The sequence below is a fragment of the Pieris brassicae genome, chromosome 8, assembly GCF_905147105.1.
Source record: "Pieris brassicae chromosome 8, ilPieBrab1.1, whole genome shotgun sequence".
In the NCBI taxonomy this organism is placed as follows: domain Eukaryota; kingdom Metazoa; phylum Arthropoda; class Insecta; order Lepidoptera; family Pieridae; genus Pieris; species Pieris brassicae.
In genome coordinates this window covers 1,041,617-1,057,107 of record NC_059672.1, presented here as the reverse complement: position 1 = coordinate 1,057,107, position 15,491 = coordinate 1,041,617, and the positions used below count along the sequence as shown (strand labels likewise).

The window sequence follows — 15,491 nt, the reverse complement described above, 5'->3', positions numbered from 1 at the left end:
AATTAATACAAATAATACAATTATTTCATTTTACCTTATTACTACTAAGATTACAGAATTTCATTAATTGTAATAGAATTATTACTATCATTGTTATCGTTATTATATATTTTTGTTCTTAATGGCTTCGAATCTCTTCGAATCAACCGTGGTACAAGATGGCGCGTAACGGAAAAATGTGACGGTTTTTTTTTCAACACCGATATAGAAGTTTCACCTTAAAAATAAATGAACCTGTGGCGCTACTACCATTTTAGGTCTGGGCCTCAGATTTCTGTATCTGTTTCATGATTATTTGTTAATCTAATAGGTTCACCAACCTACGTTGGATACTTTTTGGGATCAACCGGTTTCCTCACGATGTTTTCCTTCAAAGTTAGAGCGAATGTTAAATGCGCACATAGAAATAAAGTCCATTGGTGCACAGCCGGGGATTGAAGCTATGGCCTCAGGGATGATAGTCTCACGCTGAAGCCACTATGTCAACACGTCTCGGCTTTAAACCATTTGTATAGTAGTAGTAAGATGATAACTATAACGAAACAAAATGAGGTACGTTCCAAAAGAGATAGATTTTTTTTAAATAGCTTACCTTTCTCTCAAAGGCCGTCAACGCACTCACTGCTATGGGTGTCCGTAGGTTTATTTACCATAATATACCTATGTAGCAAAATGTCTGTTCTTGCATCTCATTTAAATACATAATAACGATATCGGACCACTGCAAAACCAGTTTAGAACAGGTGCAAATCTCAACTTATTTAGGGTTGTCAATAAAATTAAATGTAAACTTTAGTTAACTGTTGGTTAAAATATTTTTTATTATAATTGAAAGAATTAAGTGTATCTATCTGTATTAAACCTAGTTTCAGTTGAAATAATGATTAATTTATTTATTAACACTTCCTTCCAAGTATACAACAATATAGTACAATTAAAATAAATATATAAAAATAAGAAATTGGCAGACTTATCGCTTTCGAGCGATCTCTTCCAGGCAACCACCGTGAAGGCAAGAAGAGCAAAACTACATAAGAGAGCAAATTCATAATGTAAGATATTGATTTATCCGTCCAGTCACGAAGATAGACCAACATGCCACTGCCAGCATCATGGTAGCACCAGCTAGTGATAAAGCGACTTCCAAGCCTCAACAGAACTGATCTCAAAACAATCATAAAGACAATTACTGACTGTCTTATTAATAAACATTTCTTTGTCCTAGGCGCGACAGACAGCCTCTTGTACAGAGGCTGTTTCAGCGCAGTGGAATCAAGTAGTCCTGGTTCCGTGGCTGTGGCTACCCAACACACAGAAATCCACGGAACAGCTAGCTCGCTCCGTGAAGCCTGCAAAGTACCCAGAATCTAAGAGCTAAGCTGGCTGGATTGGCACAGGACTTAACGCATAACGAACCAAATGAGCGTCTAAGTTCAGAAATTGAGTCCATACGTGACACACTGACGACACATCACGTGACAAAACGATTTTGTCCAACCGACTAAGACGTAGCATACTTATAATGCCTTCACTATATATAATTGTATTAATCGTAATCATTTTTACAGTTGGCCTGCTGGAGCCTCGGTCCGATGCGGTGGAGTCGCAATAGTGAGAAATAAGTCGTATTTTAGCGATTTATTTAATACGAAATTAAATTAACAATCATATTTTTTATCGAAACAATTTTTTTTTCAAAAAATTGATTATTGATTAAAATAATTGTCTTATATTGACAACCCTATTTCTCATTGTCCATCTGCTCAGGTGAAGTGAGATGGAACAGGTGGTAGGTACACTGCTCAGAAAAACTGACAAGGTTCTTTCACTGTCATGTCCTGATTAATGACGAGTTTTTCTTTGTTGTTGTGAAATAAGTTTTATTATTTTACGGCGATGTTAAACATATCTAATAAGGGATATTTTTGTTCGTAATCAAATGTATATACAGGTCAGAAAAAAATGCTTTAAAATTTACATTAACCGCTTTCAAATGGGCGTAGAACGGAAGAGAATTACAGACGTTTTTTAAGCTGTAACCTCATCTTGCATGTGAAGTTAATTCTGGCAACACGCTAATACGTGTCAAGGAGAATCAATAATTGATAGTCAAAATATAACTTTAAAACACTCTTTTACCTATAATATATATCACAGAGTACCAAAAGATGTATTTTATATATTAAAATCTTAATAATAATAAACAATATAACAAACAATCGTAATAAACCAAACAATTAATACAATTTCGTTTACACAAAACCTGCAACCTCTAAAATTAAATGTCGAAGAAAAGGCGTAACTGTCAGCTGTCGTTATTGTCACTAACAACTGTCAATTTCAAATCAGTTAAAACGCGATTTTCGTTAAAGAAATAGGTTTATTTGATTTGTTAATCATTTCTATAAATTTACGACTATTTAATGGTCGATAGTAAAGTAATTTCTTAGATTAGAGTGCATAATTTATTTGGCATTTATAATTAGTTTGTCACTACTAATTATAAGTTAAGAATATTATTAAGTTACATCCACGATGTTATAGTTTTTTTATAAACACAGCACCGAACTTATTTTTGGATGTGTTCGTTTGTAAGGTTATAAAAGCGCCCTAAGTGATGAAGTGGAAAAGTAAACAATGAGGGAGGAAGTACCACAAATAGTTTTATGGGGATCATACTGTTTTCTGAGCAAGAGTAAAACAATTACTTACATTCTATGTAAAATATTGTCTTTTAAATCATAAAGTTTTCATAAAATTTATCAGAAAATAAAATTTACACACAACAAATATACAGTATTTACAATCTTAACCTAAAAAACATACATTAAATTAGACATTTCTTTTGAAATTTCTTTTTGTAATTTTGGACCCTTGAAATTATATGATATATAGCTATATTAGATATAGCTAGAAACGTAATAACGTTTACATCCTTTAAATAACCTCCAATATTTGTAAGTAAAAAACGTTTTAACACCAACAATTTTCTCTTCCATGAATGTATTTGGAAAAGATTTCCATACCGCTTGCTCCAATGAATGCCACTGAACTGAATTGAATGAAATTAAATACTAAGATACATCAAATGCTATTTGACTACTTTAGCATTGCAAAAAGGTTTACAATTATTAATTAAAGGGAACACGGCACACAAAAGTCGGGCAAAAATCAGTTACCAAGCAGAGCTTCTACCGTGATGGTATGTGCATTTTTTTATATAACGGGCGGTAAATTTTCAGCGTCCTTCGACAGCTTAAAAGGCCGGCAACGCTCACGGGAGCCTACAGGAAATTTTTGTTCCTGTGGGGTGAACTTTACTGTTCGATAACCTCAGAAAACTTTCTCTGTATACTTGAATTATACAGTTGTATGGTTCGAGTATAAGTCCTAAAACATCCAGAAAGGAGCGTTCCAAAGAACCCTTTGGCATTGAGAGTGTTGTGACTTATCATCAGATAAGCCCATTTTCTCAAGAAGAAAAAAACGCTCTTATGTGGAAAGAAAAAAACGGGCAGAAATCCTGTTAAAAGCGTTATTTTATACGGATAAATGAAGGGATAACACAAAAATACTTTTAATTTTTCTTTTTCATGTATCCTTATCTATGTGTAATACGTATTTTTGCACTTCTTGCCTACCTTATCTAATTTAATACATTTTTTTCTCATCTCACAGTGGTTTGGAAGAGATCGCTGGAAAGCGATAAGGCCGCCAGTTGCCCTCCTTTTAATTTAATTATGTTCAATTTATATATTGTAATGCACCGAACTGTTAATAAATAAATAATATATACAATATCTCTCTTCGAACCGAAACTTTTAACTTTAAATATACACACTCCCAGAACTAAAAACTCTTTTCAAGATGTTCTTCCAAGAAAAGTTTCAATCATGGCACACTGATGTCACCTGTCACCCACCTGCTTACAAAAATTCGCAGGTGCAAATAAGTCGTAAAATTAATTATATACAAGCCTCTTTCATCTTCATCTTGTCACCAGCTTTTCCGTGGCTGTTTCCATTATGTAGTTTAGAACAGTTGTTCGGATTAATAGCTACAGCTGACTTTTTATCATCAGACGTTGAGGACGAATACGAAATTCTAAAGTTATCACTTCGACGTCCGTCGTTCCACAGCTGAGTGTTTTATAAAGTAGCTTTAAGGTTTGTAACCCAAACAATTCGAATTAGGCTCCTTCAAGCGTACCAATCCTTAAAAGGCCGTCAACGCACTGGCGAGCTTGATCCTCAGACTTCGTATTTGTTTCATGATCTAATGAATGAATCTAAATGAATCTAATAGGCTAGTAGGTTGTCAGCCTGTGCCTGACACGTCGTCGACTTTATGGATCTAAGGCAAGCAGGTTTCCTCACGACGTTTTCCATAGCCCTTTAAGCGAATGTTAAATGCGCACATAGACACAAAGTTCATTGGTACACAGCCGGAGATCGAACCTACGATCTCCGAGATGAGAGTCGGACTGAAGTCGCTACGCCAGCAGTGCTCAAAGCAAGTTAAATACATATTTTTATTTACATAGCTTTTAATTGGGACGAACACATCTGCCCACCAGGACAATGAAATTGTGGACACTACGTAAGTATATAACCAAGTTATACAATATATAGCAGTGCAGTATATATAATAAAATTGCAAAACATTTTTTATAAATCTCCATTCAGTTTTCTCTGTACAATTTTGTGACACCAATTCAACAAGGGAAAGATTATATTTGTCTTATAGAGTTAACTTAAAATGGACTCAATGTCAAAGGCATAAAGTCTAAAATAGACGTAATATACAAATACTTAGCCAGTCACGACTCACGATTCTCGTGACATGACTATTGATAAAATGCAATGGTATCGATTTATCGCGTGATTTATCCGAATATTATATTTGTCAAAAATGATTTATCGATGTCAATTGTAGATGTTTAGGTAACTTTAGGTGGCTTTGTGTTATCGATTATTGAAATCTAGGCTCAAATCTTATCCTACTATATATAATACTACTTGCCTGGACAATTGATAGCTAGAAATTAATAACAATTTTAAGTGTGGTCCCTGTGGCAGTGTACCTGGCAGCATTTTCTCGTTGTATTGCGATACCTATTCGCTGAGCGAGGAAAGCACCAGCTCTGGGGTCACCGGTAGTCAGACCAGGTGCCAACTGGAGCTTTAATTAATTTCTTAATCTCGTTTATTGTCGATAACTATTTTTATATGATTCAGTTTCCCTTTTATAATTGTTTTTTGTATGTCCTGTGTTCTCTCTGTAAGTATGTTTGTTTTGTAGGAGTGCCTTTGTAAAGTAAATACATATTTAAAAGAAAACAATTTTTCAACAGTTATAATAAACTTATAATTATTTTACATAATTTTAATGTAAAATAATTATAAGTTTATACTAATACAAATAGCTTTAATCCGGTTACAAATTGTTTCTTCTTTCAATGTGTAAAAGCTATGTTAACCAAAGACAATACTAAGTAAATACATAAACATTATACGTCACACTTCCTTGTCAAAAAAGGAGCAGGCAGTGGTTAGACTTTTATTTATATACTTAAGTTGAAGATTATATTATGTCCTTAAATATGAAAATAACCTCTTGACGTACTGGCCACTTTGACCTCAAATATCTCCTGGTTAGCAATTCCAAACTTCTTGCAAGGAAGAAAATTTACCTTTGATGGGACAGTCGAAACCTTTACAGATTTTATTGATTTCCATCTGATTTATTTTTTGTATAGGGATCAATGAACTGCTTATAAGATGGCAAAAGTGCTTAGATAGCAATTGTATCAAACATACTTTAACTAATTATATATATTATATTTAAAAAGGTACTTTTTAGAAACAAAGCGCCAATTTCAATATTAACGTAGATGTGCCAATCGTCCATGGACACTTCTGTGGTTCTGAACATGGCTCTTGAAGGTATGAGCTAAACTTTCGTTTATCCCACAAACCAGAAGTGGCGCATATATTCCCACAAACTATTCATAGCTTCACAAAGGAATGTTTGTATTCGGTCGAAGCCCTTTCGAGTGCTTCTCGATTTAATGGCATATTAAACTATAATTATAAATTAAATTTGCTAGAGAACTGTGCATAACGGTTTCTAAGGCAAAGATTTGTTTTAACCTTTGCGATATTAAGTGTGTGGTAATTTCTAGGCCCTTAAGAGTCGGCCCTCTTATGGATATTAGTATTGCAGTTTAAAGTAACCATTATAAGGGAAATTATTTTAAGCCATGCAGGCTAACGTAATAATTTATTGAAATGTCTTAATAAAACAATGTAGCAGTGTTAGCCGAGAGGCTTCAGCGTGCGACACTAATCCCTGAGGTCGTAGGTTCGATCCACGGCTGTGCACCAATGGATTTTCTTTCTATGTGCGCATTTAACATTCGCTCGAACGAACAAGGAAAACATCGTGAGGAAACCGGATTTGCCTTACCCAAAAAAAGTCTACGGCGTGCGTCAGGCACAGAAGGCTGATCACCTACTTGCGTATTTAAATTTAAGTTATGGATGTAAAATTTACAGAGTTTTAAACTTCTGACTAGCAAGTCGGTAAACTTAGTGAATAAATCTTATATTATCCGAATAAAACGAGAGCGTTTCTATAAATCACTAACGGATGCCTATTACCGCGAACACAAGATAAATAAAATAAAATTCATACGAAAACAAACAAACGTTGAGAGATTTATTCAAGTATCAAAATAGTAAACACCTTTTGTGACTTACCCACTGTGCGATTTACTAAGAACATGTTACCAAATGTCAGCTACTACATAGGCTATACAACAGACTACATATACTACAGATTATATGGAAAATACGTCAACGTAAATTTATAGTCTGTGCGGAAAAAGAATTTAAGTTATTCATTTTTCATACTAAGAATTAGATATTGTCGAACTGACGAAAATGTTGCCAAAATAACTAAGAAGGTATATGCGGCCTCAAATCATGCAGCTCCCTTTCCGACCACCGAAGTTACAGCAATGCGGTTAGAACATGACAACATAATTTGAGTTTTTTTTCAATCATAAATAAAACGTTTTAGGTCTGGTCCTCAGACCTTCGTGATTATTTATAGACAAGTGGGTGAACAGCCTCATGTGCCTTACGCCGTCGAATTTTTCTATCTAAAGACGGTTTTCTCACGATGTGTTTCATCACTGTTCATCGTGAATGTTAAATGCGCACATAGACAGAAAAGCTATTACGCTGTACAAGCCGAAGATCAAACCTATGACCTCAGGGTGTGAGTACCCAGGTCAAAAGTACTTAACTTTTAAAATTATATATTGATAAAATAAATTTAAGCATCATTAAAAAGGTTAAGGAGATGTCACATTGAAAATAAATAAACTTAATTGAAAATAGGCGTGGCACATGGCAAGAAGAACGGAAAAGTGGAGCAAGAAAATATTAATTTGGTGCTCATGGTATACCGAGGTACACAATTTAGAAGGTAGAAGACCAGATTAAGGGAACAGCCGATGGTACATGAGAGAGTGGCACAGTGCAGCCAGAAATGGCGGATTTTGGAAGAGGACTTTGCCAAAAAGATGTCTAGAAATTCTTGAGACGATAAAAATATAAATATATTTAAACTTAAATGATCTGAAATTTAAATCCAAAAGCTTTAATATGTATTAAATTGTAAGCAGTTTTCTAATTACGTTCATACTGTATCATGTATACTTACCCTGATTTTTCACTACTGGCATAGGCTTTTAATATGAAATACTGTTAAAAACATGACAGAACGCAATTGATCAAAGAGTGTATCAAGTTTCAATAACACAGTGAGTAAAGCAATAGCTTTACGCTGATGTCACTAGACTCTCGAAATTATTCTTAGCTTGGAGAATACTGAGAAATTTGTAATTGATTATTGCAACACTGTCATTGGCAAGAATTACTTTTTTTTTGGAGAAACAATTGGAGAAACAAGGTAGCTGTTTTTACAATTAGACCTAAATTATGTAAGAAAAATTAAGAAATATATATCTAAAAAAATAGCAAATATTTTTATACAGCATACTCAGGGTTATAGTAGCGTTGGTCTAGTGGCTCTAAATGGCTGTGTACCAAAGGCTTTTCCGTCTATATGCACTTAACATACTACTCGTAGTATTTTATTATGTATTTTATATTCATCTTCGTTGGATGGGGCAGTGGCTCAGAGACCAGTAGGTCGGTCTAGGAACCGCCGGATCGATAGAGTGGGAGAGGAGTGCTGCAGCAATTGGCGTGAGCTCGCAAAGGACAGAGAGCGCTGGAAGTGTTTGAGAAGTTTCATTTCGGAGGTCAAGACAATTTTTGGCTAGGAGAACCAGCAGCAGTTGTGTTTATTTGTCTATCCGCGTAAACCGTGTAACGGGATGGCAAGGTAATTCTGATAATTATAAAAATACTTTTTGTTCTTGGTTCAATTAATGATAATGACTTAATGTGTATTGGTAATTGCTTACTTGTAATTATAATAGCATTCATTAATGAAATGGCGCTAAACACTTTAATATATGTACAATAATGTTTGACTAAGATTTGTATTTCTGTAAGGAATTAACTTAATAACTAGATTTCAAAAATACTATTTATATTCAAAATATTTAAATTATGTCATTCGAACCTGGACTAGCCCTATTTTATTAATAGATCATACTATAAACTTGAGTTATTTGATATAGAAAAAAAAATTTCGACGATATTTTATCTGTATTTTTTTATATTACATACTCTGTCTGTGGTCAATTTTATAAATAAGGGAGAAACCGTACCTATATGAAAATATATTTCTAGATTATAATAAACATGCAGATACTTAAGTACCATAAGCGATAAGAATGGTAATAGAGCATAGACGATTACCTTGAAAGTTCTGAGAATAGTGACATCATATTTCTTGCTTTAAATACTATGAATTTATATGTGTTAACGAGTAGAACTTCGACTTTGAATTAACCACAGAAAGTCATTCGATATAAATTATCTATTGTCTATGTTACATACAGATGGTAAATAAATTAATTATCTTCTATGATACAAAAAATTGTTAATCATTTTTAAAATTCGAATCTAATGATTTATGTGCCTTTTCCGGAAATATTTATAGACCGGGATATTTTAAAAAAGGAAAGTTTATAAAGTAGTGAATTAGCATACCTGCAACTGGAGACAATTTTCGCATGACACACCATCTCGATTTCCACTGAAACGAAAAAAATTTAATTAAATCGACGAAAATACAATCTTATCATACTATATATTGCCCGCGCAATAAATTTCCAACAGAAATATTCTAGAAAACGTTATAACGACAGCGATTATATGATTAGCGAACAAAGCGATACGTTGACAATCGCAACGTGACGCAACAAAATGGCGACGAATGCGGCGCGATCGTTGCGCGGCGAGGGTCGCACGCGGCCGCCATTTTGTAATCAGTAACCGGTCGTTCACAACATCAACTGCACGTCGATTTGTCGCGCGATTATGTTTGAAATTAACCCAATTAAATTAATTAAATCTATCAAAAGTAGACCAGCATTGTATACGAAAAATGATCCTATGTACAGTCATAGGAAACATAAAGACAGGTTGTGGCGAGAAGTTTGTATGGAAGTTCACCCGAGCTGGGACGAATTGAAGCCAGTTGAACGAGTTGAAGGCGGTGAGTTGACCGACTTATTTACGATGTCGCGACATCTATTAAAAGTTGTTCACTGGTTTTAAGTGGTGGTTTAGTAGAGAAACTAAAATGTATTTAGGTTTACAAGAACGTGTGTTAAATGTCGTAATATATATAGGAAAATTCATTCCTCCAACTTTGATTTTGTTCCCTTTGACTTTTAGGTTTAGGTTAGGAAGATTTAGGTTGGCGACTGATAGAACCTATGACCCCAGAGCTGGTTCTCTCAACGAATAAATATCGGAATACAACCAGGAAATGCCTGCTTTAGATACACAGCCACAGGGACTAAATTTACTATTTATTATTTGTATATTATAATTATTATTACTACGTGGTTTTATTATATAATAAATGTTGTTTATTAGTAATCATAACAATCAAAAATACAGTATTAACAATTTTCTTAACCTACATAGTAATAATAAGAATAATAATAAAAAATATTAAAACAAATTCAAAATGTTTTGTCTCTGTTGTGACCTTGTGTTGTGTATCTTTACCACTGGCAGCATTTCCTCACTGTATTGTAAACATATATGTCAATATATGCTAACAATAATTTATAATTTTAAATAATGTTAAAAACTTAATATAAAAACAGTCTTGTAATAATAATACTTCATATTTCGTACAGACTTTATTCATTCACTCACTGACTCACTCACTCACTCACTTATGCACTCAAGCGTGTTGATAACAGTTAAAAATCAATAACAAAAAAATAAATAAAAGATGTAACTAAATTATATATAAATTAAATATTTTATGGAATGTATAACTAAGTTTGTTATGAAAGAGCTGGAAACCCTGACACAGGTATATTTTTTTTACTTAAAAGGGTTCCCAAATCTTACACATTGTAATGAAATTGTACTTAAAATGAATAAACATACTTGATTATTATTGTATATTTCCAATATTGTTGAAATTAATCCACAGTATTAAGACGAATAGTCGACAGTTCACTGACCGAAACATTTTGTAGTTTCTACGTATAGCAATAAACGTGCTACGCCGTGTATATTACCGTTTTGGCAGAAATTATATTAAACTTAGATTTTGACAAAAAAATTATCAGACTTTACCGGTATTTGTGATCAAATACACATGATTTTATCGATAAAGTCATTAAATTTACGGAAAAGTACTTTGTAGTAAGCAGCTTTAAGGACTTGGCTAGAAAAAACGCAAAGGGATGATGTTAAGTTGGACACTCAATGACACGGAGCTCTCGCGAGTGGCTTCTTAAATTATTTTTTATATTTCCGAAACGTATAGGATATTGATACATTCATAGTTGAACCTTTGCATGCCAAAGACGATCTTATGGTTTAGAATCGCTCAGTCTCAGTTGAGGAAATAGAAAAAACCGGTAAATAGTGTGGGTAGGCCAGGCCACGCAGTAGAAAGTATTAGTTTTTTTGGAAGTCGTCAAAATCCCACAATTTATGACATTCAAACCACGCCAGTCTATAAAATAACACTTATGTTAGTTCATAGAAAAATACTTGTCAGGTGTTTTTATGTTTTACAATAAACTCGCGTTAAATTGATTAAATCTACTTTTATGACGCTATAAACTAATGTCATCCTTATAATCCTTGTAAGCCTTTGGCAGCTTAGTTCGCTTTGTTGTTTATATTTTTTCTTACAGCTAACATAAATTATATATACCAAAGAGCTAACATACTTAAGCCAAAGATGGAGTAAATATTTACTTAGGAAGAAAAAAAACAATCAAATGATTACCGCATTGGATTAAACTGTAATAGTAGCTCGTTTTTAAATAATTAAAATCTATATGTTCTATGTATTGCTGTGTTAGGCACTTTTAATAAGCCAAGTCTGGAAAACCGATAAGTTTGGCTTTTCCGTCTGAAAACTTACAGAACTTTTCTTTGCAGTTCGCGACATTCAGAAGCGTTGGAAAAGCCTCCGGACATGTTACACGAGAGAACTGAAACTACAGCGCAGGGAACGATTCAAAGTTGAGAATTCTATAGCAATAAGAAAAAGAAAAAGATATGGCTACTTTAACGACCTCACTTTTCTTGGTGGTGATACCACCGACGTTGAAATTAAGTACAGTGACGATGATAGCGATCCATTAGAAGCTCAATACGAGACGGAAGACATAGATTTCGCCTTCACAGATCCCCAGGAAGTAAGTATAGTGCCAGAAGCATATGAAGAGGAACAGAGTGATGTATTAGAGAGTAAAAAGAAAGCCAGAGATGAAGATGATGATGATAGGCAATTTGTCATGTCTCTGATACCGATGTTTAGAAAGCTCTCGGATCGACGGAAGCTCGAAGCTCGTATTGAAGTCATGAGGGTTTTGCAGAAGATTACCTTCGACGATGTGGATAAGAATCGGAAGTAGATTTAAGGGAAAAGAGGCTGTTATTCAAGACCACTCATGATAATTATCGCTGGTTAATTATATTACTATAGAAATAAGAAATCGTGGTTTTTACATTTATATAAATTTATTTTATTATTCATTCATGTGGTGTACAGTTGTAAATGCATTACACTGTTGTGTTATTAAACCACTGGCAAGCTTGATTGAATTATTTTTTTAATAAAGACTTATATGTAATCACTGAGTTTTAATTAATATTTTAAATCATTTAGTAAAATCTAGTGGGAAAGTCAATGTATTTTGAGTGTTGAAAAATAATACAAGTAACAAAAAGTTCAGACGTTGATATCACTAACAGAAGATGGGATAAATATCTGGATCTTAGAATGGATACAGATAAAGAGGAACTTTCATATATCACACATAATTACAAAGTTAAAATCACATATAGGCAGATTTTTGTCAATATCAAAATATATTCCGTACGTCATTTAATTTATAATTGTTTAGTCAAGCCACAATTCATATATCTAATTGAAATATGGTATATAACATGCAAAAACAAAATTCTAACTACTTTTTGTAGTGTTACAAAATAAATAAATTATTCGTAATATTATCGAGTTAACCATTTCAAAGGGACATTAAATAAACATATCAGAATGAGCCAAGTGGACTAAGATTGGGATGGCTGATGGTGACGTGTTTCTCGTTCAAATCAAGTTCTTTTAACTTTAAGTAACCCATCAGTCTACTTTGCCTGATGTATGCGTCTAAGGGAAGGAACAAAAAACTGTTCCACAGCATTTATTTAAACTCAAGAGCTCAGGGTTGGGGGTGGGACGCTAATGCCAAAAGTTACCCCATTGGCATTAACAGTTCAATGGTATAGTTACTATACTCTAAACTTAGCTTTAAACAAATATTTGCAAGTACTACTGTACACACGTAAGAAGTGAAACTTCTATTTGACATTATTTATCGAAAAATTATCTACTATATGCAACTTTACAGACATTGGTTAGATAAAGTTTAATGAAAGTCTTTTATTATCATAGACATGAATACAAATAATACAATTATTTCATTTTACCTTATTACTACTAGAATTATTACAGAATTTAATTAATTGTAATATTATTACTACTGTCATTGTTATCGTTATTATATATTTTTGTTATTAATGGCTTCGAATCAACCGTGGTGGGGATACGAAAAATATGGCGCGTAACGGAAAAATGTGACAGTCAATTTTTTACCAACGCCGATAAAGAAGTTTAACTTCAAAAATGTTCCCCTGAATGTCATTGAAATCTCAAATAAAAGCATATCAGTAGTTAAATAAGATGTATGTGTGATAACTGATAAGACGACTAAATCTTTCCACGTCCTTATAACGTCTTGTTATGGAATAACATATAAATAACAATAATTTAATATATTCTATATATTTTGGTATGGTCTATAACTTGATAAAACAGACATTTGATGGTTGCCATTTTGACCGCATTATATGGTGGTTGCATAAAATAATAAAATACTCCAAATTCAGTGCTATATTTTAATCGTGAGAACTTAATAACATGTACTTTCACATTTAAATATTAAATAAACCTCTCCATGTTTGTACAGTACAATCTTATATTACGTCATTGATTAAAGGCACTGTGAAAATGGCGTTATTCGTATAAGATTTTCTTTATCCTGGGGTCACGGCTTGCCATGTCAAACGAAAAAGCGACACCAACTTTTCCTCCAACAGTTCAGGCCATTTTGGATAACACGTTGTTGTGGATAAAACTAAAAGCCTTAATATAATTATATTAGAAGGCCAGCGCAATCTGTTTAAAAATTTATTATTATAACATTGATATGGTCACTATACGATGTTAAGTTAGCTAATTACGTAATAAGTTGACACAAGAAGGTGTCTTAGTGACTGAATAATTAGACCGACTTGTACACGGTTCTCACAAGTTTGGGTTTTGATGGCATGCCTTTTAGGCAACGAATTTTTTTCTGCAGTGGTTAAATCTTCCTTATAAATAACCTCAGCAGAAAAAGATTCGTTATAGAATTATTCGAAAATCGATTTGCACATGAAAAAATGTGTCAACTGCAACAACTGTCGTTAAAGCTGCTTTTAGGACATGTACAAGTTTAAGACAGACTGAAACCTAATTCTATAAAACTTATGGTGCGCAGGTTAGTACTTACTTTTATATAAATACTTATATTTATTATATAGACTTTTACACAAAAATCTATCAAGATACTACAAAGTAAAGAATACTTACATTGTTAGTTTTGACTATTATTATTATTACTTTCTGTTCCTTTTTTTGGGTCTCATGCGAAAACTAACTGTTGTGGTCTCTGGCTGAATGACCAACGCTGTGGAACACGTGTACTAAAAAACTTTTTTACACGTTTATAACAAATGAAAAACGTATATTATAACTTAAAAAAAATATTGTTTTTGTTATTTTTCTTTCGCTTTTTGATTATGATTATTATTATATTGTGTTTTTCCGTGTGTGTTTCATTAGTATTAAACGTTGTCTACGTCTATTATAGTTATAACCAAACCCAACAGTTTTCACTTCAACATTGGATGTTCGTAAACACCTCCACAGGACAATAAACTTTCAATTTACTAAATGTACTTATCATTGATACTGTAGTATTAACTATAGATTTTAACTCTCATTAAACAACTGCATAATGCACTCCTTTACTGACTGACTGTGTTTACGGTATGATGAACAGAGAAAGGTGAATTAAAGCCGTGTAATTGAATTTTGTTTTCATGAGGTCACTTTTCACATATATAAAAACATTTCAATTAAACTTAGTAGAAGCAAGCAAAAACATGTATCGCAAATTAATTGAAATGACGCAGCGCTTATGTTGCTTGTTGTTGCTGATTCATTCATAGACAAATAAACAACGGAATTATCATGAAAACAATAATTAAAATCACCGGAATTGAACCCAGGATTGCACTATGAAATAGTCGTTATATCGTTGACGACTAATCTCTTTCAGCTTGACCCCTTGGCGTTGCGTCGAAATGTTGGGTAACTCTGCATCTTCTACCGTATTTACCACGGAGAGTGTTCAGAGGTGTTGTTCCAATAAATAGCAGCTGACTGTCATTTGACGTCGAGACAGAAATTCCAACCGTATCACCTCCTCCTGGTACACAACTGAGCGTTTTTTAAGGCATTTTGCCGCGTACCACCACTATGTGGAACCAGCTGTCCAGCCGAACCAATTCGACTTAGGGGCCTTCAAGAACATTCTAATAAAACAACGCACTCGCTTGCCTCTGGTATTGCGAGGGTCGATTGGCAGTATCACTTATCATCAGGCAAGCCTCCTTCTCGTTGTGACCTGTTCT

The 15,491-nt window shown here is 33.4% G+C and overlaps 2 protein-coding genes across 2 annotated transcripts in view; one reads left to right on the top strand and one right to left on the bottom strand.

Moving 5' to 3' along the window:
* LOC123712947 overlaps positions 1 to 15,491 on the bottom strand; it is a 111,945-nt gene that overhangs the window by 67,272 nt on the left and 29,182 nt on the right. The window contains exon 3 of the mRNA XM_045666359.1: positions 9,195 to 9,240. Within this exon, the coding sequence (XP_045522315.1) occupies positions 9,195 to 9,240 (46 nt within the window). The remainder of the gene's footprint in view (positions 1 to 9,194; positions 9,241 to 15,491) is intronic.
* On the top strand, positions 9,463 to 12,319 carry LOC123712948. The gene is made up of 2 exons (XM_045666360.1): positions 9,463 to 9,702; positions 11,628 to 12,319. Exons 1-2 carry the CDS (start codon positions 9,525 to 9,527, stop codon positions 12,104 to 12,106), a joined length of 657 nt encoding a protein of 218 aa, XP_045522316.1. The 5' UTR covers positions 9,463 to 9,524; the 3' UTR covers positions 12,107 to 12,319.